At 45.3% G+C, this 23,884-nt stretch overlaps 1 protein-coding gene across 6 annotated transcripts in view; it reads right to left on the reverse strand.

Moving 5' to 3' along the window:
• FBXL8 (F-box and leucine rich repeat protein 8) overlaps positions 1 to 21,087 on the reverse strand; it is a 48,473-nt gene extending 27,386 nt beyond the window's left edge. Inside the window, exons 1-2 of one of the 6 annotated variants that reach the window (XM_029608676.1) lie at positions 20,938 to 21,047; positions 2,113 to 2,168 (exon numbers count right to left, since the gene is read on the reverse strand). Coding sequence is in view for 1 of the 6 variants with exons in the window: in XM_029608675.1 (XP_029464535.1) it covers positions 19,950 to 20,425 (476 nt within the window). In the remaining 5 variants the exon portion in view is untranslated. Of the gene's footprint in view, positions 1 to 2,112; positions 2,169 to 19,949; positions 20,462 to 20,937 lie in introns of those variants that run through there. The other 5 variants (XM_029608681.1, XM_029608680.1, XM_029608678.1 and 2 more) reach the window with 5 other exon arrangements.
• Positions 21,088 to 23,884: the final 2,797 nt, after the last annotated feature.

The following is a 23,884-nucleotide window of genomic DNA, read 5'->3' on the forward strand; positions in this document are numbered from 1 at the left end:
TGGTCATTCTTGCTGCTGTTTGGTCCTTTGATAGGGCCTTGGAGAATTCCTGCCACTGCTGGTACCATTTTGCCCCATTGTGGGTTCTTTGGGCGCTTCATGCCATTTTTGGTGCCATGTTCACTTATCTTCACACTTCTGATGATGTCTATCCACCAGTTTTATTAGAAATAATTAGAGAAAACAATTTTGGAGCCCATAATAGGCTGCACTACTTTCACTATAATGGCAAACAAATGAATGAATAAACAATTTTTTTTGTTTGAACTGAACCAAATGAAATGAAACAAACAAAGCAAAACAAATTTTTCGATTCTGTACATCCCTAGTATCCTTTGTCTCTGGCAGCTGTGAAGCCTGGTCTAGCAAGAAGATAAGGAAACCCAAATTGCTGCAATCAGAGTTTGCTAACACATGTACATTTCAGCCACATCAGTGGGGAAGCATGTTACAGGCAGACATGTGATACTTGCAAGGTGAGATCAACCATTTTGTCGACAATTGTTCTACCTGCAATGAACATGCACACAAGCAGCAGAAGAAAACCTGTGTCATCACAGGACACATCAACGTGGCCTTGGCAGATTGTTAGCAGGACTTATCTAACTATGCTGGGAAAGAGTTCCTATTGATAGTTTATCATTATTCAGACTTTTGGGAAAGTGAATAGCTACAAGGCTAATCTGTGGAAGCCATGATCAAATGTTGGCAAGACAGACAGTTTGCACATTATCGTTAACCAGATAAAGGGCTTCAATTTGCATATATGCAACCAGAGTCTGTCTTTGTGGTGGGCGACCTGGGCGGTCACGATTAGGGATGTGCATTCGTTTCATATGTTTCCCATTACATGTCAATTAGATGTGCATTTGTTTCATATTACATGCGTGTATAGGAAACGGATGAAACGAATGCATATCCCTAGTTGCTATGAGTGCCATACTGTGCCTGGTAACTGCTAGCAGCAAATGCAGCAACATTAATGGGGTTCCTTTCCTTCTGGCTCTGCTTACACCTGCTCCAGCTCAGGATCCTCCTCTCCCCTATTATCTACCGGCACCAGAGATTCAACATGGGTGGGGGGGGGGGGGGGGGGGGGGGGCGCCATCAGTTAAGGAAGGGGGCACTTTTTGCCCAGGGCACCATGTGCCCTAAATCTAGCCCTACATAGTAACATTGTAAATTAAAGCATATAAATACCAAAAGGTTCATCCAGTCTGCCCAGCAAGGTGTTTAGGGTTGTAATTGCTACTCCATGCAGATTACCCACATGCAGAAACTTGAAACAGTTTGCAACTGATTAGGAGTATGAGCATGTCACTGCATCACCACAGTACCCACAAGCTAATGGCAAAGCTGAATCATCTATGAAGATAATGAAAAACCTATGCAAGAAGGCAAAAAGGAGATGGTAAAGATCCATGGAAAGCTATGTTCCATTGGAGAAACACAAAGAGAAGGTATAGATAGCAGTCCAGCACAGTGCCTAATGTCAAGGAGTCTGAAGACCTCATTGCCAGTAGCCAGTAAACTAGTTGAGCCCTGCATGATACAAAGTGTGACACAAGAGGCAAGTCTTTAAATCAAGCTATGAGGTATCTGCTAGGGATTTTCCCCAAGTTTAATACTGGTGAGCAATCCATTGAATATCTGTAAAATTATTACCAGGAGATTGATAAGAGGAGAAGGCTAGGTACTTGTATGCAAAAGGTCATACCCCATACATATCTGATGGACATTGAAAGAACTCTCTATCATAGTCCATCTGCAAGTGGCTGAACAGCCAATATCTCAAGGCTGCTGTGGACAGCACACCCACACAGCTCAACCAAAGGGCCAAGCAATCCCTTGAGTGCAAAATAAATACCCAAGCATGGGGGAGTAGAGAATCTGTGGGAAACTGTACTGATGGGAACCCAAAGCAAGCAGGCACATTTGTTGGAAGTATGGGGCCAAGCATGTTGGTTCGTAAAGATAATAGCCCACTGATATCAGACAGACAGACAGCAGCTGCATGCAGAGAAAAGCCCAAGCTACACTTGCAGAGTAGACACTCAAAGCCTCCTAAGAGACATTTTACAATAGAAAGTTTTGCAAAAATACCTACAGTACCTGAATGTAACCCACTTTGAAGTGTCTGAAAAGTGGAATATAAATCAAATAAAGTGCTGAAAAAGAAAAAGAGAGGTTACAGATGTTAAACAATCAGCCACAAGTTGGCATCAACCTGTATTTCACTTTTTTCTACTTCCTGTCTCTGTTGTTACTTTGACTGTGTATGCTGCTGACTGGGTAATGTGGCATGGTTCCTGTTTTTCTTTCTACATATGAAACAAAAATAAAATTTCAACCATCCTAACCTAAAACCTTGGCTTGAAGACATGCCACAATTCCGTCAAGCCAACCGCCCCACCAGAAACTCCCTTGCTGGCACTCTCCAAACCCCCTCACTTAAAGTTGGGCACCTTACCGCTACCAGGGAGAGAGCCTTCTCCATTGCGGGCCCTACCCTCTGGAACTCCCTACCCGCCAAACTCCGCTTAGAACCATCCATGAGCCACTTCAAAAAAGGAATCAAGACATGGCTCTTTAAACAAGCCTACCCCAATTCCACCCAATCCTATCCAATGTCCTCCTGAACCACCTCAATCCCAACCTAGCCCACTACCTCTCTCCCATCCCCCCCTCTCCCACCCCTCTCTATCTCTCCTCTCTCCTTTGCCTACTCCCCCACGCCACCATCAATTTCTCCCTGAAAACTATCACCGTCTGTACCCGGTTCCCACCACCCCCGTCTCGCCCCCCCTCCCTCCCTACCCCCCCCCCCCCCTTAATCGTTCCTACGTGCACCTGCCCATGTCCTACTGTAAATAAGTTTCATATACTAAATATCCCAAGTGCACATGCCAACTAACCTTGTATATTGGTTCTTTTTGTAACGCTGCCTGTCTGACTCTCCTCTCCTTTGTATATCACCCAGTTAACCCCTCCCCTGTTTATTGTAATTTCCTTTCCTTTCTCAGTTATTTGTAAACCGACATGATGTGTCCTACGAATGCCGGTATAAAAAAAAAGTTTTAAATAAATAAATAAATAAAACAAAACCATGATGAAAAGCAATACTTAGTGCAGCTATTTCTTGTTATACAGGCCAATGTGTTACAGTTTTGAAGTGCTAGTGGTTCTTTAACTTTGTGTCGCTGTCAGGACTTGGCATGCTCATTTTCATGGTGCAGGGCTTGCATTTCTTTTCTACTTGGTAGTACAGGTGCACCACTGGCCACCAATGTCCCTCTAGCCCTAACCCCTCATAACTTGAAATGTAGTGAACTAGGGCAGTATTTCCTAACATGGTTCTTGAAATCTTAGCAGCACTTGTTTATGGAAATATTCTATGCACATTCATTGTGAATGGCCTGAAAACCAGACTGGCTGAGTGGTCCTTCAGATTAGGAGACTAGTCCACAAGATGATAAATCCTGATGGGAAGGGGGGTTGCTTTCAAGGAAATCTGGATTATTTGTAATTTTATTATATTTTTTAATTAGAACAGCATGAAGATATAAATAGGAATTATAATAATCAATTCATGAGAAGATTAGTGTTTGTAAAACCAACTGAAAATCATTAACTTCTAAAAAAAAAAGCTTCCGTCATCTCAACACTTGTAATTTATAATACACTAATTTTACTAATTTCTGTACATGAGCTTTCATACTTAATATCAAGGATTACCCCTAAACCATGGGCTTCCTAGACAATTGGGATTTCCTGTCCATCAAACCTAAACATAGGTAACTCAGAGTGAAGCGATAACCTAGTTAAATAGATGTTTTCTGTTTTAGTCACATTTAATGAGAGCCTATTATGGTGCATTCATTTTTTAATTGCATGCAATTACATCTCTAGTTCTTTTAAAGAGAACTAAGAATTTCTAACTGGGAAAAAAAAAACTGTATGTACATCATCAGCAAAGATCTTAAAGCTTAGGCCAAGACCTTCAAGCAATTTGCACAACAGCAATAAATACACATTAAATAAATGTGGCAGAGAGCAAGGATCCCGAGATACTCCATTTTTTTACATCAATCCAAGTCAAACTCCCATTGTCAGAAGTCAACCTGTATTTTCGGTCACTAAGAAATGATTTAAACCAGTCCAGCACTATACTTTTTATACCTAATTCAGCTAAGCATGTCAAGAATATCTGCTAGTCAACTGTGTCAAAGGCTGCCGAAACATCTAACAGCATTAATAAATACAACTGACCTTAGTCAAAGCCTCTCCAGATTGTGTCTAATAGAAAGCAACAAAATCTCTGTGCTATGATTTTTCCTAAATCCATGTTGGCTTAAGTTTAAAAGTGCATTATCCTCCAGATAGTTGTTTATGCATAGCTTTTTCAACGATTTTAGCTAAAAATGACAACAAGGACATGGGCCTGTAATGGGTCAGATGACTTGGATCTAAGTTAGAGGCTTTTAAGATTGGGTGAAGATGTTTTTGTTTTGTTTTTTTTTAATTGGACTGGAAGTGTGCCTTCAGTCATTGATTAATTTACTATCTTGGCTATATATGGAATAATATTTTCTTGATTAGTCTACTATGGACCTACTTGTATATTATTAAGCAAACAAAAGGATGAGTTCGATTTCCTCACTATATTTTGAACTTCAATTTGGGACACTGATTATTCAAAAGCCTCCCATCGGGATACTAACGTAAAACTGTTTCTCTAATCAAACATACTACTTCTCTACGTTTTGATGGAAACAATTAGCCATTGCATTCCCATCTGGTATGTTTATGCCCTGGTTATTGCTATTGATAGCAGTCAAATTTTTAACTGTTAAAAAACGAGATTTTGCATTGAATCTAGTATTGTGGATTTTCCTAGTATAAGATTTTAACTAAGGATTGTTTTTAACTAAGGAACTGGGTTTAAAAGTCTCCAGGTTAATGGATGATTTTTTCTTTCGCCATTTGCACTCAAATTTCCTTAACAACCTTCTCTCTTCCCTTAAAGTTGTAGAGAACCAGGAGAGCTTTCTTTTTATGGCTCCTCAATTTATTAAAGGACTGGAGAAGAGAAATCTCATCTGTTAACTGCAGGGAGATTTTTTTTTCCCCAATTCTCCACTGTAGTCCTGGTCGATTCATAATTTAATTGTTCTAAGGACTTAGAAAAACATTTTTTTAGTTTTTCTAGATCAGCCCGCTGATGCCTAGAAATAGTTGTATTTTCTCCTGTAGGGTAATGCTACTGCCTAGGATGTAATATAACTTGGACAAGACTATGGTCCGACCATTATTTTCAAACTATCCCTCTCACGGTTAAAAAACCATTTAAAATTCACAAAAAGTGCAAAGTGCATAGGGCCTTGGACTATCTGGGCCTCTAATGCTTCTAAAAGCATTTCACAATGTACTGGTAAAAAAGGATCATCAGCATGAAGATTAAAAGTGCCTAATTCTATGGTTGATTCTGGATTAACTTGTATATCTGTTAAAGGTAACTTAAAAATCCGGGAGGGCAGTGGGCAGTATACTAAACATACATTCACATTTTTTGACCCCATAACCAGTACCTCAATTGCTGGACAAATCACAGAAAATTCAAAAGATTTTTTGTTTATTATTAGGCCACACTCTCTCCATCCTGACCTTGGAAAACCAGCATACAGAATTCAAGATATTTTCCCACATACACATTTATAAACAATGAGTTCCCTATTCAGAAGCATTTAGCCAGCTAACTCAGAAGTAGGTTTTATAAAATAAATAGAGACCATAAAAGCACATACAAAAGAGATAATACTATCATATAACCCTGAAGGAAATATCACAGGGCTGACCCCAGGATCACCAGAAGGAAAGTCAGATAATAGAGCCCCCATCAGGCCTAGTGACTGGGAGGTGGAAGGAAACTCTGAGGGTGGGACCTCATGGAGATGGGCAGCCCAGGGTCTCTCCCAGCTAAACACAGGCGGAGTAATAAGAGACAGAGACAGCCACAGAGGAGCAGCTCTGCAGCAGAGAAGACGGTAAGAGCTATACAGAAGCTGCCATGCCGCTGAAGAAGCCTTGGAAGATTGTCAGTTGAGGACAACAGGACCACTAACCAGCTAAGGTAACTGAAGAGTTTGCAGTGTGGTGGAAAAACACGGAGAACGCTCTGGAGAGAGAGAGACTTTGTTACAAAGCCATTTGCTTACTGAGTTGTTCTTGACACTTATGGGTGGGAAGTGAGACAGTGCTGGTCAAACTGAAGGGAGGTTTTTACATAGACTACTGATGATGAGCTTTGGGAACCAAAAAGAGCTTTGGAACTGTGGTGATGGGGATAAAGAATATGTGTCGTCAGCAGTGTTATAGTCTTGGACTATGAAGGCTGCTTTCTGCAATACTAATATCTGAGCTGTGGTACGGTATTTTGGCCTCCCATAATAAGGTAAGACAGAACAGTCTCAGCCACAGAAGCTAATGGCAATTGACAGGAGTGTCCTGTAGACAGGATGAAATTCTGAGTAAGAAATAAACAGAGACAATTCATGTCTGGCGCATTTTAATAGAACTGAACATTGGGAACACATTAGGAATAACCCAAATACTGATATAGAATGGCATGTTCAACTCTTTCTGGAGGTTTTCCAGACATTTGGGACTAGGATCCTGCATTGAGTAAGCAGCAGGAGAAGCAAAAGTTGAGTTCTGATAGAGGAATATCATTCAAGGGGTGCAGATGTCACTGTGATTGGTTACTGATTGTGCATTGTGCAATTACAGGGCTGTTGCTCTCCTTTTGATGCAGGTCTTTATTATCCTTGATATGGCTGGCATGGTGCTCAAAAAATACATGTCTGTATAAGCTAATGGGCCTTCGAACACCTGTTTAGTTTGGTACAAAATGTTTAGCCTCAACATCTGTATGTAGTACATTAGCTAACACAAATCTTGGTATCTGACATCCTTACAATGTGCACAGCACAGGATTCAAAGTCTTTTTTTGTTCCACCTCTTCGAATGGCAGAACCCGGTATTGGAAATGCTGATGACCCACCAGGAAATGCAGAAACGTGCGATGAGGAGGGAATATTGGAATGTGAGTGTAAGCGTCTTGTAGATCCAGAGAACAGAGCCAGTCTCCTGCTTGAAGAAGGGGAAGCATGGTGCCTAAGGAGACCATTCTGAATTTTTCTTTCCGTAGAAATTTGTTGAGATTGCGGAGGTCTAAGATGGGACATAGGCCTCCCATTTTCTTTGAAATGAGGAAATAACAGGAGTAGAATCCTCTGCCCTGCTGAGGTCGGAGAACTGGTTCCACAGCCCTGGCTCTCAGAAGGGTGGATAATTCTGTGTTTCTTTGATGACTGAGGCAGAAATCTAGTAAGCTTGCTTTCCATTGGTCACAGCCCTCGTTTAGGGCTATAAGTTGGGGACAGGTGATTATAGACATGGACAGTAACTTTAGAACAAGCATGAGGGCAAACATACACTGGAACTTTAATTCATGTGGCCATTTATGCACATATGATATAAAATACGACTACCACACATATGTATGCCCCTAATTTTAAACAGTAACTCAAACAAATGTAAATGGATTATCTTCCTTAAGAAATTGGCAGCTTTAACGTGCGCAGTGGTTTTTAAAAAATGCTCGCATAAGAGACATTCCCAATTTTACCATTAGTCGACCAGTTTGCTCAGACCATCTGGAGATCAACTTGACCCCTCTGGTTCTTCAGCCTGCACCGCCCCCACCCCCCCTCCCAGTTGACCCAGATCCCTCACCCAGTCGATTTTAGCCTAAACTGAGAGTTATGAAGATTTACATCTCCTCAGAAGCAAAAGTAAACATACATGCATAACAGTCCACCACGTTCTGTGACAGCCGGTTTTAAAAGAAACCGGGCCTTCTCCACAGCCGGACCTTCACTATGGAATTCTATTCCCCCGGATCTGAGACAAGAACCATGCCTGCCTACCTACATTCAGAAAAAGGCTTAAGACTTGGCTATTTAAGCAATCCTTCCCAGATCCCAATTGAATGACAGCAATATCTTATAAGAGACTTCACAATATAATGTAAATAGTTAATCCTAACTGCTCGGTTATCTTGCTCTAATTCTCTCCCCAGTTATATAAGCCTTGTTGTAATGTAACTTTATGACTTCTTTGCACTTGTTAATGTTTCGTATCTGCGTTCAAACCCCCTTGTTATATGTAAACCAGCATGATGTGATTTTTAATCACGAATGCCGGTATAGAAAAACTCTAAATAAATAAAAACAGGAACATACCTACCTCTGTACATATGTTCCTAATTTATGGGTCCCAGTTACATTTAATTGAGTTTATGAAAGTTCTCTTTAATAGTTTTCCTGTATACTTGTGTTAATGTATTCTGCCTTGAGGTGACTGTTTTAATGTATTTCCGCCCTGGAGGCGACTGTTCAGTTCCTTGTAAACCGGTGCGATATGTATTCTTTACAGGAACATCGGTATATAAAAATTATAAATAAATAAAATACGGAGTTTCACATGTAATTGTTGGCCCAACCCTGGAATGCCCATGCAACGCCCTAACTCCACCCCTTTTTATTTTGCTCGAGCATGTGCATATCTGTGCATAATTTGCAGCTTTAAAAATATGCATTGCTCATTCATGGCCCAGAAACTCGTGTAAATAGGCCTTTTCATGTAAGCTATGCTTTAAAATTTCACCCCATAATGTTCAGAGACTGGACTAGTCAATCATGTATCTATGCACTAGTTGTGTGTTGCTAAAGGCTGATCACCATTGCAGGTACTGCGTTCTAGGAGGGCAGGTAGCTACAACAGGACAGCCTCATTTCAGGGGTCAGGCATTTTATAGTTTGTGTTTATGGTACTCCTACTAGGTTATGCCAAAAGGTGTGCGACATTGATGCTGCTTGTCTTCTTCTAAAGAGTTATATCTCTTAAGAACATGCCATACTGGGTCAGACCAAGGGTCCATCAAGCCCAGCATCCTGTCTCCAACAGTGGCCAATCCAGACCATAAGAACCTGCCAAGTTCCCAAAAACGAAGTCTATCCCATGTTACTGTTCCTAGTAATAGCAGTGGCTATTTTCTAAGTCAACTTAATTAATAGCAGGTAATGGACTTCTCCTCCAAGAACTTATCCAATCCTTTTTTAAACACAGCTACACTAACTGCACTAACCACATCCCCTGGCAACAAATTCCAGAGTTTAATTGTGCATTGAGTGAAAAAGAACTTTCTCCGATTAGTTTTAAATGTGCCACATGCTGACTTCATGGAGTGCCCCCTAGTCTTTCTATTATCCGAAAGAGTAAATAACCAATTCACATTTACCCGTTCTAGACCTCTCGTGATTTTAAACACCTCTATCATATCCTCCCTCAGCAGTCTCTTCTCCAGTTGAAAAGTCCTAACCTCTTTAGTCTTTCCTCATGGGGGAGCTGTTCCATCACCTTTATCATTTTGGTTGTCCTTCTCTGTACCTTTACCATTGCAACTATATCTTTTTTGAGATGCGGAGACCAGAATTGTACACAGTATTCGAGGTGCGGTCTCACCATGGAGCGATACAGAGGCATTATGACATTTTCCGTTTTATTCACCATTCACTTTCTAATAATTCCCAACATTCTGTTTGCTTTCTTGACTGCCACAGCACACTGAACCAACAATTTCAATGTGTTATCCACTATGACGCCTAGATCTCTTTCTTGGGTGGTAGCTCCTAACATGGAACCTAACATTGTGTAACTATAGCATGGGTTATTTTTCCCTATATGCATCACCTTGCACTTATCCACATTAAATTTCATCCGCCATTTGGATGCCCAATTTTCCAGTCTCACAAGGTCTTCCTGCAATTTATCACAATCCGCTTGTGATTTAACTACTCTGAACAATTTTGTATCATCTGCAAATTTTATTATCTCACTCGTATTTCTTTCCAGATCATTTATAAATATATTGAAAAGTAAGGGTCCCAATACAGATCCCTGAGGCACTCCACTGCCCACTCCCTTCCACTGAGAAAATTGTCCATTTAATCCTACTCTCTGTTTCCTGTCTTTTAGCCAGTTTGCAATCCAAGAAAGGACATCACCACCTATCCCATGACTTTTTACTTTTCCTAGAAGCCTCTCATGAGGAACTTTGTCAAACGCCTTCTGAAAATCCAAATATACTACATCTACCGGTTCACCTTTATTTGTATGTTTATTAACTCCTTCAATGAATATGCATGAAATGATCTGCATATAATGAATTTCATGATATACAAATTTGTCTCATGTATATTTATTGTGGATACGCTGAAAAAACCTGACTTGCTATGGGGGCCCCAAGGTAGGTTTGGAAGCCCTGCCTTAATGCTACATATCACTCCTTTAGTCCAGAGTTGGCCAACTCTAATTCTCGAGAGCCACAAACAGGCCCGGTTTTCAAGATATCTACAATGAATAGACATGACATAAACTTGCATACAGTGGACACAGTGCATGCAAATCTCTCTCATGAAAATTTGTTGTGGATGTCCTGAAAACCTGCACTGTTTGTGGCTCCTGAGGACTGGAGTTGGCCAGCCCTGCTTTAGTCCATCACTCTCCGCTCTCCAGCAGGAGGGAAAAAAGGGAGATCTGATTCAAATTCTGGGTACCAATATGCAGCAGATATTAAGACAAAAGTACAGGACTGTTTCTACAGCCAAGTCCAAAAGCAGAGCATGTTCAAGCAGCAGCATTGTGTGAATTATCAAGAAGACTGCACACCCTGTAAAAATGTTGCTAGCAGTAATTTGGTTATGGGTTTCACAGTTGCTTGGTTTTGATATTTAATAGAACTACCCTTAATATAAGGCTTGGAGGTAACCTGCATGGAGTAGAAGTTACTACCATAAGATGCATGCTGGCCAGACTGGATGGACCATTTGGTCTTTTGCTGCCATTATGTAACCTAATCAGGATGTTAGTCAGCAATTCAAAACATTGATGGATGACATTGTATAAACCACAGGCTGTAGCCTACATTCCTTTTTAGCATGGGGTTTCTGTGTCTGTGTCTTTCACTGTCGAGGCATATACACTATTTGCCTAGGTGCAAATGAACATGTTAGCTTGGACCCCTGTGTATGGGGCAAACACCATTTCCTTGTGTCAAGCCACCTATAAATCTATTGTATATGACACTTCGTGCCATACACTAAGTTTCAGAGTAGGAGGCATATCAATTCATGTGGCTAGCTCCTTGAAGGATAGTTTTTCATACTTGCATTCAGAAGCAAAGCACATGGAGCAATAATGTGGAGTGCTGTCATTGACCGATCTTGTTTTTCCCTTAGGGCTGCTGGCTTTGTCTATGCCTATATGCTACAGGGAGAAACCATTTTGCTTCACAATACTCCTACCTCTATCAGATGTTCTATCTTATAGAAAATCATTCTTAAGTAAATGACCTTACATTGCAGTAGGGGTGAAGTTACATCACTGCTCCATTGCTGTAGCGGAAGGGAGCAAATTGCAGGCAGTCTAACCGGACTGCTCGTGCCTCTAGACGGTTGATGTTCCACCCTGACTCTTCTCTGTTCCACCGCCCTTGTGCGGTGAGTTCTTCGCAGTGTGCGCCCCAGCTGCTCAGGCTGGCATCTGTGGTGAGCAGAGTCCACGTGGGGGAGGACATCTTCGACCCCCTGCTCGTGTGGTTGGACTGCAACCACCACCGTAACCGAGTCCTCACTCTGGCTGGCAGAGGTAGGTGCATGGAATAATTCCGGAAGCAGGGGCTCCAGCGAGAGAGCAGGGAGCGTTGTAGAGGTCTCATATGGGCCCTTGCCCAGGGTACCACTTCCAGGGTGGATGCCATGAGGCCGAGAACCTGCAAATAATCCCAAGCTATGGGCCGGCTGGCTCCCATCAAGGACCGGAGACGCGTCTGAAGTTTTAACCTTCTCCTGGTAGTGAGACTGACTTTGTCTGCCTGGGTGTCGAACTGTATTCCCAGGTATTCCAGCGATTGGGAAGGCTGTAGGCAACTCTTGTTGAGGTTGACTACCCATCCCAGGCTTTCTAGAAGGGCGATCACTGTCGGTTGCCCGATGGCTCTCCTCTCGTGACTTCGCCCTGATCAGTCAATCGTCTAGGTAGGGATGGACAAGGATTCCTTCCCGTCTGAGCGCCGCTGCTACCACTACGACCACCTTGGTGAAGGTCCGCGGTGCCGTGGCTAATCCGAAGGGCAGAGCCCGGAATTGGAAGTGGCTTCCCAGAACCTTGAAGCGTAGGTAGCGCTGATGATCTGGATGGATCGGGATATGCAGGTAGGCTTCTGACAAGTATAAAGCCGTGAGGAATTCTCCTGGCTGTACTGCGGTCTTGACTGAGTGCAGAGTTTCCATGCGAAACCTCGGGACCCGTAAGTATCGATTGACTGACTTGAGGTCCAATACGGGCCGGAAAGTGCACTCTTTCTTGGGTACCATGAAATAAATGGAATAGTGTCCAGAATTCATTTCCCATGCAGGTACTGGGCTGATGGCTTTCAAGGACAGGAGCCTCGCCAGGGTAGCTTCCAATGCTGCCTTCTTGTGTATGGGACATGAAGATTCCACAAACTTGTCCGGAGGCAGATGATGAAAGTCCAGATAATACCCCTCTCGGATGATGGCGAGGACCCACTGGTCCGACGTAATCTCGACCCATCTGGGGTAGAAGAGGATTAACCTGCCCCCTATGGCTCCGCCCCCCAGATGGATCGGCTGATTCTCATTGTGAGGCACGGCCGGGACCTGAACCCGAGCTGGCTCCCCTCTTGCGCTGCTTGGTCCGAAAAGACTGGTTCCTGGCCTGAGGACGAGGTGCCTGGTAGCGACTCCTATAGGGAGTGAAGCGCTGGGAGCTTCTACCTCTGGAGGGCCTTGGAAAGGCGCGCTGGTTCCTTCTGAACCGATCTTCCGGCAGTCGAGGTACTGGAGAGGCGCCCCAGGTGCTGGCCAGTTTATCAAGGTCGCTGCCGAACAGGAAAGAACCCCTAAAGGGCATTCTGGTGAGGCGTGTCTTCGAAGGAGCTTCAGCTGACCAATTCCATATCCAGAGCTGCCTCCTGGCGGCTACGGAGGATGAGACCCCCTTGGCTGTTGTACGGACTAGGTCTGATGCAGCATCCGTGAGGAACGAGAGAGTTGACTCCATGTCTGTTGCTGGAGCATTGTTCCTGACCTGTGACAAACAGGAGCGCGTCACCACTGTGCAGCAGGTTGCGATCCGCAAAGATAGAGCTGCCACCTCAAAGGTCTGTTTCAGAATGGCGTCCAGTCGCCGGTCATGAGGCTCCTTGAGGGCCCCCCCCCCTCAACTGGAATGGTAGTGAACTTGACCACAGCGCTAACCAAGGCGTCCACCTGAGGGCACGCCAGCATCTCCTTGATTGCCGGTTCCAGGGGGTACATGCCCGTCAGGGCCCGACCCCCTTTGAATGAGGCCGCTGGTGCAGCCCATTCCAAATCTATCAGTTGCTGTACTGCTTGCAAGAAGGGAAAATGGCGGGCTGTAGGACGAAGACCTTCCAGCAGAGGGTTCTGCGTAGATGGCACCATAGTGCTGGGGCCTGTAATAGCCAACTCCGCCAGGCACTGAGATACCAGGTCGGAGAGATCCTCCTTAGGGAAGAACTGCCTCATGGTTCGATATGGCTCAATCCCTGAGGGAAGTTCCCCCTCCTCCGGGGGTTCGGACTCATCCTCCGAGACATCAGGGTCCACCTGAACCGGACTGCTCAGAGGCGGGTGCCCATGATAAGGGCGCGAAGGTCCAGGGGCAGGATCGGCTGGAGTAACAACAGCAGCAGCCGCAGCAGCAGCAGGGCCTGGACGGGAAGCTGACTGCATCTGTACAAAAGCATGGATCCCCTTAAAGAGATCCACCCAGGAAATGGAAGCGGTCTCTAGTCGTCGGGGTACCAGGTCCCCCGGGATCCCAGGTTGGTCGAGACTGCCCGCTAGATCCGGGGTGGCCCCTGGGGAACTGTCAGCAAACCTCGGTTGAGACTGGTCCTGGCCCAAGGCTCCCACTGCCTCCTCACATTGGGCACAAAGGGAGTCTGGCTCTTCACTGTGCGTGGCTCTAAGCTGGCATGCTGAGCAGAGGCAGAGGGCTTTAATGCCAGAATCAGGAGGCGCCGCCGCTGAAGACACTGAGGCGTTCTGTTTCATCGCGGCATGGGAATGTAGCGCTGAGGAATATACGCCCAATACAATATGCGCTCAATAATATGCGGCAGCAATATACGCTTAATACAACAGGCGCTCAATAATATACGGCAGCAATATGCGCTTAATACAACAGGCGCTTAACAATATGCGGCAGCAATATGCGCTTAATACAACAGGCGCTTAACAATATGCGGCAGCAATATGCGCTTAATACAACAGGTGCTCAATAATATGCGGCAGCAATATACGCTCAATGATATCCAATATGCGCTCATTAGTATGCGGTCAGCAACATACGTTCAATGATATACAATATGCGCTTAGTCATAGACAGGCGCCTATCATGGGCGCTCAATACCTGAACAAGGCCAACAAAATGGCGCCCTCCACGGCGTGCCGCCTACAGGCCACGCCGCCGATCCTTGTACCTCGGAGACCAAAAAGTAAGAGATGTGCGCCTTACCTGATCCTCGGCACTTCCCGGCTGTAACCCGGGCGGTCTCCGGCTGCGGGGAGAGAGGGTAAGTACCTTCACCGCCGTGCTTGAGGAATTTCACCCACTGCCTCTGAGCCGCCGAACTCGTCTCGCTCGGGGCTAAGTCCACGCCGGGACCGAGGCACCTCTCAGCCCGACCCGAGCCCTTCACGCTTGGGGGCTAGATCCCTGCCGCGATTCGGCCACCGGACCGAGGCCTAGACCTCCGAGGGATCGCGGAAATCACCCCGGGAAACTCAACTGGGGGAGGGACCCTAGGGTATCACCGCAGGAGTGCGGGGCTCGATGTTCCTGGAGAAATTTTAGTAAGTAGAATAGAGAAAGTAGAAAATAGAAAGTAGTAGTGGAAAACACGCTCTGCGAGCGTGCAGGCTCTCCAAACTGCTTTGGAGACGGAAATTACTGAGTTGCTACGCTTCCTGTGGGGGTATATATACCCGTGCTGACGTCAGATCAGTCTCCAACTGCTAGCACGAGCATACTATACCCATTCATTCTGAGTCCATCTGGCTACACGCTAGGAAAACTTTATTTTTTTGACATTAAACCATAATGTCAAAAACTGATAGCATGTGTGCCATGGAGGCTCCCCTTCTCACCCACCACTACTATGCAACTCATACCTGTCACCATCTGTGTCCAGTTCTTCTGGCACGCCTTTGAACACGTCAGTGGCTCCTTCACTGGGGTCAGGGTTATTGGGCAGGAACTCCTCCTCCAGTCTGATCTTTTGATTCTTGTGATCTTCTCCTTCAGCTGGACCTTTAAGTCATGCTATCTATGGGAAACTTGGTCCACCATTCTTGGACTGCCACTGTGCTTGGCGATGATCTTCTCCCAAATCTTCTGGCAGATGACTGTCTTTTCAGCCCCAACAAAATGATGATGGAGTTTGCTCACACACCCTCTATTAGCAGCTTATTCTCGTCATGGGAAAACTTCCATCAAGTATCTGCTGCCTGCCCTCGGCTTAGCTGCCTGCTGATGGGGGTTGCCACGTCTGCTAATGGCGAGGAACTATCCCCTCTCCCACACCCCGCTCCATTCCCTTCTTCCCCCTCCTTTTACCCCTGCTCTGTCCACTGGTCCTCCCACTCACTAAGCTCTCTCTGCCTTCCCTGCCGTTCTCCTCCCAGCAGACCGACTTCAGCCATCCACCTCACTTCACAACTCTCCGGCCCTCCTCCTCATTTCGATATTCCCTATCTGCACTCAATACCCTCAAAGCCCTTATTACTGGCCATCCTCCTTTGCATGCACACACACAGTCTTATCATACTCAAACAAAAAAAGGACACAGAAACAAGACACACAGGCAGACAAGTCAATAGAAAAGGAAAGAGAGAAAGGAATACAAATAAGACAGCAGGCAAAGCACTCAGGTAAATCAGAAAAACCTTCTCCACTTTCACCGTACTCCTGCGATGCTGCAACAACCCTCAAAGGAGCAGCTGCACAAAGCAGGGTTTTATAGTCCAGAAACGCCCAATGCACTATTTTTCCACAGTATACTAAGCATGCCCACTTTTTTGTTGCACAAAAGTTTGATCAGCATACAATATATAGAGATTTTAATGCAGCTAAGTCAATAGACCCATTAATTTGCGTTTGGCTCTAGCATGACTCAGCTTCTGGACTTGGCCCACAATGATAGAACGGTGTTATCAAATTGGAAACTGTTAAGAGCTTTTGGTGGTGGACACCCACTCAAGATAAGCTGTCATTAAATATTCCAAAAACTAAAGTTATTACTCTTTAATTAGCACGTGTTAGTGTTCAGGTAATTGTGAGGGTGTGGCAAAAGCATTGGGCAATAATGCGGTGTTAGGGGGGAGGGGATGGGTAGCATGCAAGTTGGCCTCAAACAAACAACCTATAATACACACAGGGGTGGATTCCCGATGACTACCGGCCCAGGGATTCACTGCCCAGGAGATACCACGTGGTCTGCCGAACGCGGCTCTGTCACAGCCGTGCCCGGCAGACCACGTGATTAGAGCGACTGGCCCACCGGGGCAATGCCCGATCCCCCGATAGGCCAATCCACCCCTGAATACACACAATGGCCTGCAAATAATTTCTAAATATTGAAAAGGGAGGCTGAAAGAATAGAGCCTCTCAGGACACCAGAGGTCATTGCATACCATGATGAAATATGAGAGCCACAGCTAAATAGGTAAAACACCAGTTTTAAAAAAACATTAAAAAAAAAAAAACAAAACCAACAACCTTTCCCTGAAATGTTCAGCCCGAGATCATTAGTACAACAAAATGCTGTGGTTCAGGGTGTTAAAGACCACAAAGGTGTCGAGTAACACCAATCTACAGCTAATACATCTCTGTGGAACGCACTCCCTGAACAACTCAGACTGGAGACGTCCACCCAGTCCTTTTAAAAAAATAAAAAATTCTAAAAACCTGGCTATTCCAAAAAACCTTTCAGCCCTCAAATCTAACTCCCCACCCCCCCTCCTCATACCCACCCCAACCTCACAACAAGAGAAAGATCACAATCCCAATTAACCCCTAGACATGTACAGACTCCCTTCCCTCTGTAAACAACAAGATATGCTCACCTCCCTATGTAACCATAATTATTGACCTGCTGAGCTGTTGAATCAAATCGCCGTTAAGCGTTTGAATCAATTCTGTTTCAATGTTCACCACTGCTAAAATGTAAGTGTACTAACTGCTGATTTGCTAAACGTAATTGCAGTAACTGCTGATTTGCCTCTGTTCCATGTAAAATAGTAAGACACGCTCGTCCTACTATTTCTTCACGCCAACATGTAAACCGATGTGATGTACCCCAATGTCGGTATACAAAAGCAAATAAATAAAATACCAGAGTGAGATTGAAGCTAAATAGCATCAGTGTCAGCATGTTTCAGTTGGAATCTGAATTGGACACCATGCTCATCCAGGAACTCCAGGGAGCTGTCTGAGAATAACTATTTTGACTACTTTTGCAACAAATAGACTCAATGAAAATCAGATGAAATTTGGCAGGACCTGTGAGGTTAAGATGGGGAATTTTTCAGTGTTGGACAGATTGGTGCTTACTTAGGGAGTGAGAGCTGAGCAAGGATGCATTCAGCAGGGATGCTAGGGGGCCACTAATTGCATCTCTTAAGACCTTTTAACACCACTGTGTCACATGCACTTAGAGAACAAGTAGAGGAATTCATGAATTTCAAACACTTAGGAGATAGTTCACCTAAAAAAAAAAAAAAAAAAGGTAAGAGCTGTGATGACAAACCCACAACCAGATCCAAAGGACATGCCTCCTTGCTTATTTTATATATAGAACATGGCCAAGTGATTGTCTATCTGGATCAAGATTTTCTTGTGGAAGAGCAGGTGGGAAAAAGCTTCTAATGCATACAGGATAGCCTGCAGTTTCAGAAGGTTGATTTGCAGATTGCTTTCTGCTTCAGACTATACTCCTTAGGTCCATGAAGCACCAGTGTACACTCTTCAATCTCTGATGGAAGTATCAGTGGTTAGCACTACTTGAGCTGAAACACACAGCAGAAGTCCTAAGACCAGAACTTCCAGGTGTATCCACCATTGCAAAGCAATTCCACCACAATTGGAGCAATTATCTCACTGATCCTGGAGGGTCCTTTGGTTTTCACCTGTGGGGCCTTCAATCAGAGGAACTACATGGACTGCCACCGCCATGTGGCCTAGCAGGATAAGGACAGTCCTGATGCAGATGTGAACTCATGAGGCCCTTTAAAGTCCCAGGCTTCGACTGGTAGGAAGGCTTTCTCCTGAAACAAGTCAATCCAGATCCATATGAACTAGATCTCAGGGATGGGATCAAGATGGATTTTAGAAAATTGATGATGAATCCCAAGGACTGAAGTAGCTTGAGTCATCATGGGAAAGGCTTCAGGGTGCCTGCTGGGGAGGGCCTATCACCAATCAATTGTCCAGGTATAGAAAAACAGACTATGCTTCTGCAGCTGTGCTGTAATGCCTGCCTGGCATTTTGTGAACACACTCACAGTGGCTGAGAGGCTGCATGCATGCCCTTCACTACAAATCTGAAAAATCCCCAATGAGTGCATATGAACAAATGGCAGAATTATCTGGAGTGAACTCATCTCGACTCTCTCTTGGTTCAGCATTTTGTTCAAATTCTACAAATCCAGAATAGGCTTTTGCCCACCCAACATCTTGGGGATCAAGACATACTAAGAATACAACCCCATGCCACACTCCTGAGGAGGAACAGGTTCTATGGCCTTATGACATAGAAGGGATATTACTTCAAGCTTTAGCTGAACTGGAAAACACATTTACCAGCTTTAGGGAGGGTACAGAAAGTATAAACTAGCCATACTCCACAATTGTTAGTCCCCACTTACCCTTCATAATGTCACCCCATTCCAGCAAGGCCTGGATCCGTTGGAAAACTTGGACCCTCAGTAGTATAGTACACCTTATAGGAGTAGCCTATGTTGCTTCACCCAACATTATGTATTCCCATAATTTGTTATCCCAGATTATTTCCCTGTTCATGGTTTTGTTACCCAGGTTATCCAAGTTATTTCTACCCTGTTCATTGTAAAACAAGACTTTGTCTCTGTTAATGTCGCTAGTTGTAATGTAAACCGAAGTGATAATTAATCTTGTTAATTGAACCTCGGTATATAAAAGTTATAAATAAATAAATAAATAGCCCAGGTATAGTGTCCTAAACCATCTCCTCCTGGGGGAGGGGTGAAGATTACTTCCCCAACCACTCCCTGGGGTTCAGAGACCACCAAACCCTGGAATTTCCCCAGGGGCCGTTATGGTCTTGGTCACTTGCCAGCATCTCATCAGGGCTTTCCAGCAGAGAGGGGAAGGATGACACCAAAAAGTCCTCTCTCCTGGGCTTTTGGCCTGCAAGGCTGTTTCATTTATTAGGTGAGGCACATCAGTGATTCCTTAGTACCCTTGTTTGGGGCTTACTCAGGGGCAGGCTTATGCCTAGCTGCCTCTGCTTCTTTCCTTTTTTAAGCTGAGAAAATAAAATAGGGGTCCTAAATTCAAAACTGGGTGAAAATGGAAAAAACACACCTATTCTACCTAGAATTAAGTAGAATAAATTAATCCCTTCCCTTTTAAATGGACAAGGGGTTGAGAGAGAAGCAGACTAGGGCTGGTGCTGTGACTCAAGGCAATAACTTTAAGGAAGGAGAACAAAAGAATGATAAAAGGAAAAAAAAGGTTACCTTGAGCCAACAGCAGTAGAAGTTTTCTCCAAGGCTTCCTTCTCTCTTTGCTGGGCACCAGGTCTCACCAAGCAAAAGCAAAAAAGGGGAAAAACCCCACAAAGAATCCTCTTTTCAGCCAAGGAATCCAACCAGTGGCATACTAAGGGGGAGGGGGGCACGAGGGGGGCAGTTTGCCCCGGGTAAGAACAGGGGGTTGGGGTGCCATTGCCACCAGCAGGGAGATCCCGCGACAGTGCCGAGCCATGATTTGATTTCCTGGTGGGGTTCCCACTCCCCGCCAGCGCAAGCGAGCTCCTACGAAAGAAGAGGCCAGCGGCAGAACGCGTGCCTGTGGCGCCGCCATTTCCCGGGAGCCGGCGGCAGAAGCCGGGGGCTTGCAGTGCCGCCAAAGAAGCGAGAGACGGGCCCTGTTGAGAGTAAGAGTCAGAGAGAGAGAGAGTGTGTGTGTATGAGCGTGGTGTGTGCTTGTGCATCTACGAGAGGATGCATGTGTGAGAGAGAAATGGAGGTATTGTGGGGGTGGGTGTCACACACACACTCTCTCTCTCTCTCACCAAGTGTATGTGTGTGAGAGTCAGAGTGCGCATATTTTGTTTGTGTCCGTGTGTCGTGAACCGGGGGTATACACACACACAATCTGTGTGCCACAGGGATGGAGAGCGGGTGATTTCTAAAATCCTTATTAGTTTTAAATTACTGGGTGCTATTTGATGTCTGCTGTTTTTGAAATATCGATGCTTAAGGTGGTGCACGCCCAACTTCAATTACCTATCTGGGGGTCTTCCAATCCCTTCCCAAGAGTTAACAGCTTAACCATACTTTATTACACTGGTTTAAAAAAAAAAAAAAAGTTGAGTTCCTGCTTCTGAGTGTCTGCTTAGCCCTGAATATATTTGCAGTAGCGCTATAGAAGTGTCTGGAATACAACAGAGATGTTTCACTCTTCTTGTTAATATCGTTACATTATCAAATAATGGCTGCATACCTTCACTACGTTGCTTTCCTTCAGATGGATGCCGCACTCTACTTCCTGGATACCAGTGGTGACGTCCAAGGCCAACTCATTTTTTTTCTTATAGGCTGTGGCTGTGCTTTTTCTTTACCCTTGCACTTGAGTGGCTAACGTGGGTCAGCTGCCAAAAGCAGCCAATAAGAACTAAATGTTAACAACTCATTCTACTGCTGTGAAAGGTGAGACCGGAAAGGGTGACTAATACTTAGCAGAAGGGAATGTTTCACCGTTGTTATTCAGCTGCCCTGTACTACAAATCGCAGCCTTCTGTACAGGAAAAACAAAAAGTTTAGTTCACTTGCTTGTTAAATGTATTACTTGCCTACTGATTTCTGAAGATTACGCTTACAAACTAAAGTCACAGCAGTAAGATTGCTGTATATACTGTACAAAACATGCAGTGGCATGACTTCTGTTAACCTGGTTTCAGAATTATTTTATTTACATTTTATCTAAAAGCAGCAGACAAATATTGACTTTTACAATTCTTCCTGCCCCTGTTTTGATCAATGTATAAATTGTAATAACTTCATCTTTCTATAAAATATGCCAATTAATGTAACACCAGTAGTATACCTAAAGTATTTGGCACCCGTGGTGGATACTTTCTTTGGCACCACCGCCCCTAGGTGCACTTTTCTGTTCCCCTCTCCCTTACACAGGCGCCCTCTCTCTTGCACACACTTTCCACACCCCTACACACAGGCTACCTCCATTTTTCTCTCACACATACCACCCTGCACACAGGTACCCTCTCTCCCACCCACATACAGACCTGCTTTCACACACACGAAGACACAAACATTCTCTCTCACTCCCACCCTGCTCCCCATCACAGGCACAGCAGCAACTTTCTCCTTCATCCTCCCCAACAGATGGGAACTCTTCATTTTTCTTGAGAGCACAGGAAGTGGTACAGCTCCGCTTCCTGCACCTGGGGTGGGGTGGGGGCAGTACTGTTGCTGTTCCACTTGCACTCAAACGCCGATGCTGCCTCTTCCTGCTATGATCCGGGTCACGTGCTGATCTTCTTCCCAATTTGGGTCATGACTACATGGCCTTTCCTTGTTCCTGCCTGTGTAAATCCACCACTTCCTCTTCCAGTGTTGCGCTGGAAGTGGATTCTTGGGCTGAGGTGGAGTTGACGCAACCCGTAGGCAAGGGACCACAGGTCCCCACCATCAGCAGGGGGAGTGGGCTGAAACTAGATGCCACTGGAGCTTCACCTATACCAGCCCACGTTCCCCTCGGGTTGAGGCTATGGGTACCGGCAGGACTTAGGCGGGCCTCGGGATAGAGCATTAGAGACAAGCGGTTCAGCCCAGAGCCAGCAGGTGGCAGAGTTCTACCCTGGATGGGTTGTGGAACTGAAACTCAGGCACCAAGGAACCTGGAGTGACTGAGGGTGCCTGAGCAAGGAAAGGCCGAAGCCCTAAGAGTCCACGTCCAGAGGAAAGTAGAAGAGGCATCACAGTAGAACTTGGATAGAGGCTGGCGGCCACAGGAAGGTGTAGCAAGCAACGTAGAACTCTGGACGAGAAAGAGTCTATTGTGAGGTTATCCGTAGCAATGGTCAGGGCACGGAGAAGGCAGGCATGGTCAGACGTAGCAGAAGTCAAGGCACAGAGAGGGCAGGCAGGCAGAGGGCAGGCTTGGAGAAGGCAATGAGGTCAGACAGACAGACAGGTCAGAACCAAGTAGTCAATCCAACACTTAACGAGACAGAAGAGACGAGCAGGAACCAGGAACTTGGAGAACAGGAACACGGAGCAAGGAAGACACAGGTAGCAACGAGTACGAGGAGACCTGTTGCAAAGGCAACGCTTAGGAGCGCTGCCTGAGCTTTTATGCGATGAAGGAACTGACATCAGCATCCGGGTCCGCGGCCAGGTTCCCACTGCGGACACTTTAAAAGACTTACATGGTGCACGCACCCAGGGGGAGGCGCCGTGCTGCTAATGGTGTCTCTCCACGGCCCATGCGGAGAGGCCCGGAGGATGGAAGCATCCCGGCTGGAAGTCCCACGAAGCGGCGCAGAGCCAGAGGCGCCGGCGGGGGTCCGAGGCCGGAGTTGGCAGCCCACCGCTGCCAGCTATGAAGAGCTGGAGCCTTGAGTCTTAGCAAATAGGTGAGAGGACCGCACCGCAGGTGGCAAGCGTAACATCCAGGACACACGGGTGGGAAGAAGAAAAGGCTAGGCAGCTGCCGGCCCCAGATCCATAGCACTCCAGGCGGCCGCCTAGTGCTTAGAACATAAGAACATAAGAAAATGCCATACTGGGTCAGACCAAGGGTCCATCAAGCCCAGCATCCTGTTTCCAACAATGGCCAATCCAGGCCATAAGAACCTGGCAAGTACCCAAAAACTAAGTCTATTCCATGTTACCATTGCTAATGGCAGTGGCTATTCTCTAAGTGAACTTAATAGCAGGTAATGGACTTCTCCTCCAAGAACTTATCCAATCCTTTTTTAAACACAGCTATACTAAATGCACTAACCACATCCTCTGGCAACAAATTCCAGAGTTTAATTGTGCGTTGAGTAAAAAAGAACTTTCTCCGATTAGTTTTAAATGTGCCCCATGCTAACTTCATGGAGTGCCCCCTAGTCTTTCTACTATCCGAAAGAGTAAATAACTGATTCACATTAACCCGTTCTAAACCTCTCATGATTTTAAACATCTCTATCATATCCCCCCTCAGTCATCTCTTCTCCAAGCTGAAAAGTCCCAACCTCTTCAGTTTTCCTCATAGGGGAGCTGTTCCATTCCCCTTATTTTGGTAGCCCTTCTCTGTACCTTCTCCATCGCAATTATATCTTTATTGAGATGCGGTGACCAGAATTGTACACAGTATTCAAGGCGTGGTCTCACCATGGAGCGATACAGAGGCATTATGATATTTTCCGTTTTATTCACCA

Source organism: Rhinatrema bivittatum, chromosome 7 (genome assembly GCF_901001135.1).
Source record: "Rhinatrema bivittatum chromosome 7, aRhiBiv1.1, whole genome shotgun sequence".
Lineage (NCBI taxonomy): Eukaryota > Metazoa > Chordata > Amphibia > Gymnophiona > Rhinatrematidae > Rhinatrema > Rhinatrema bivittatum.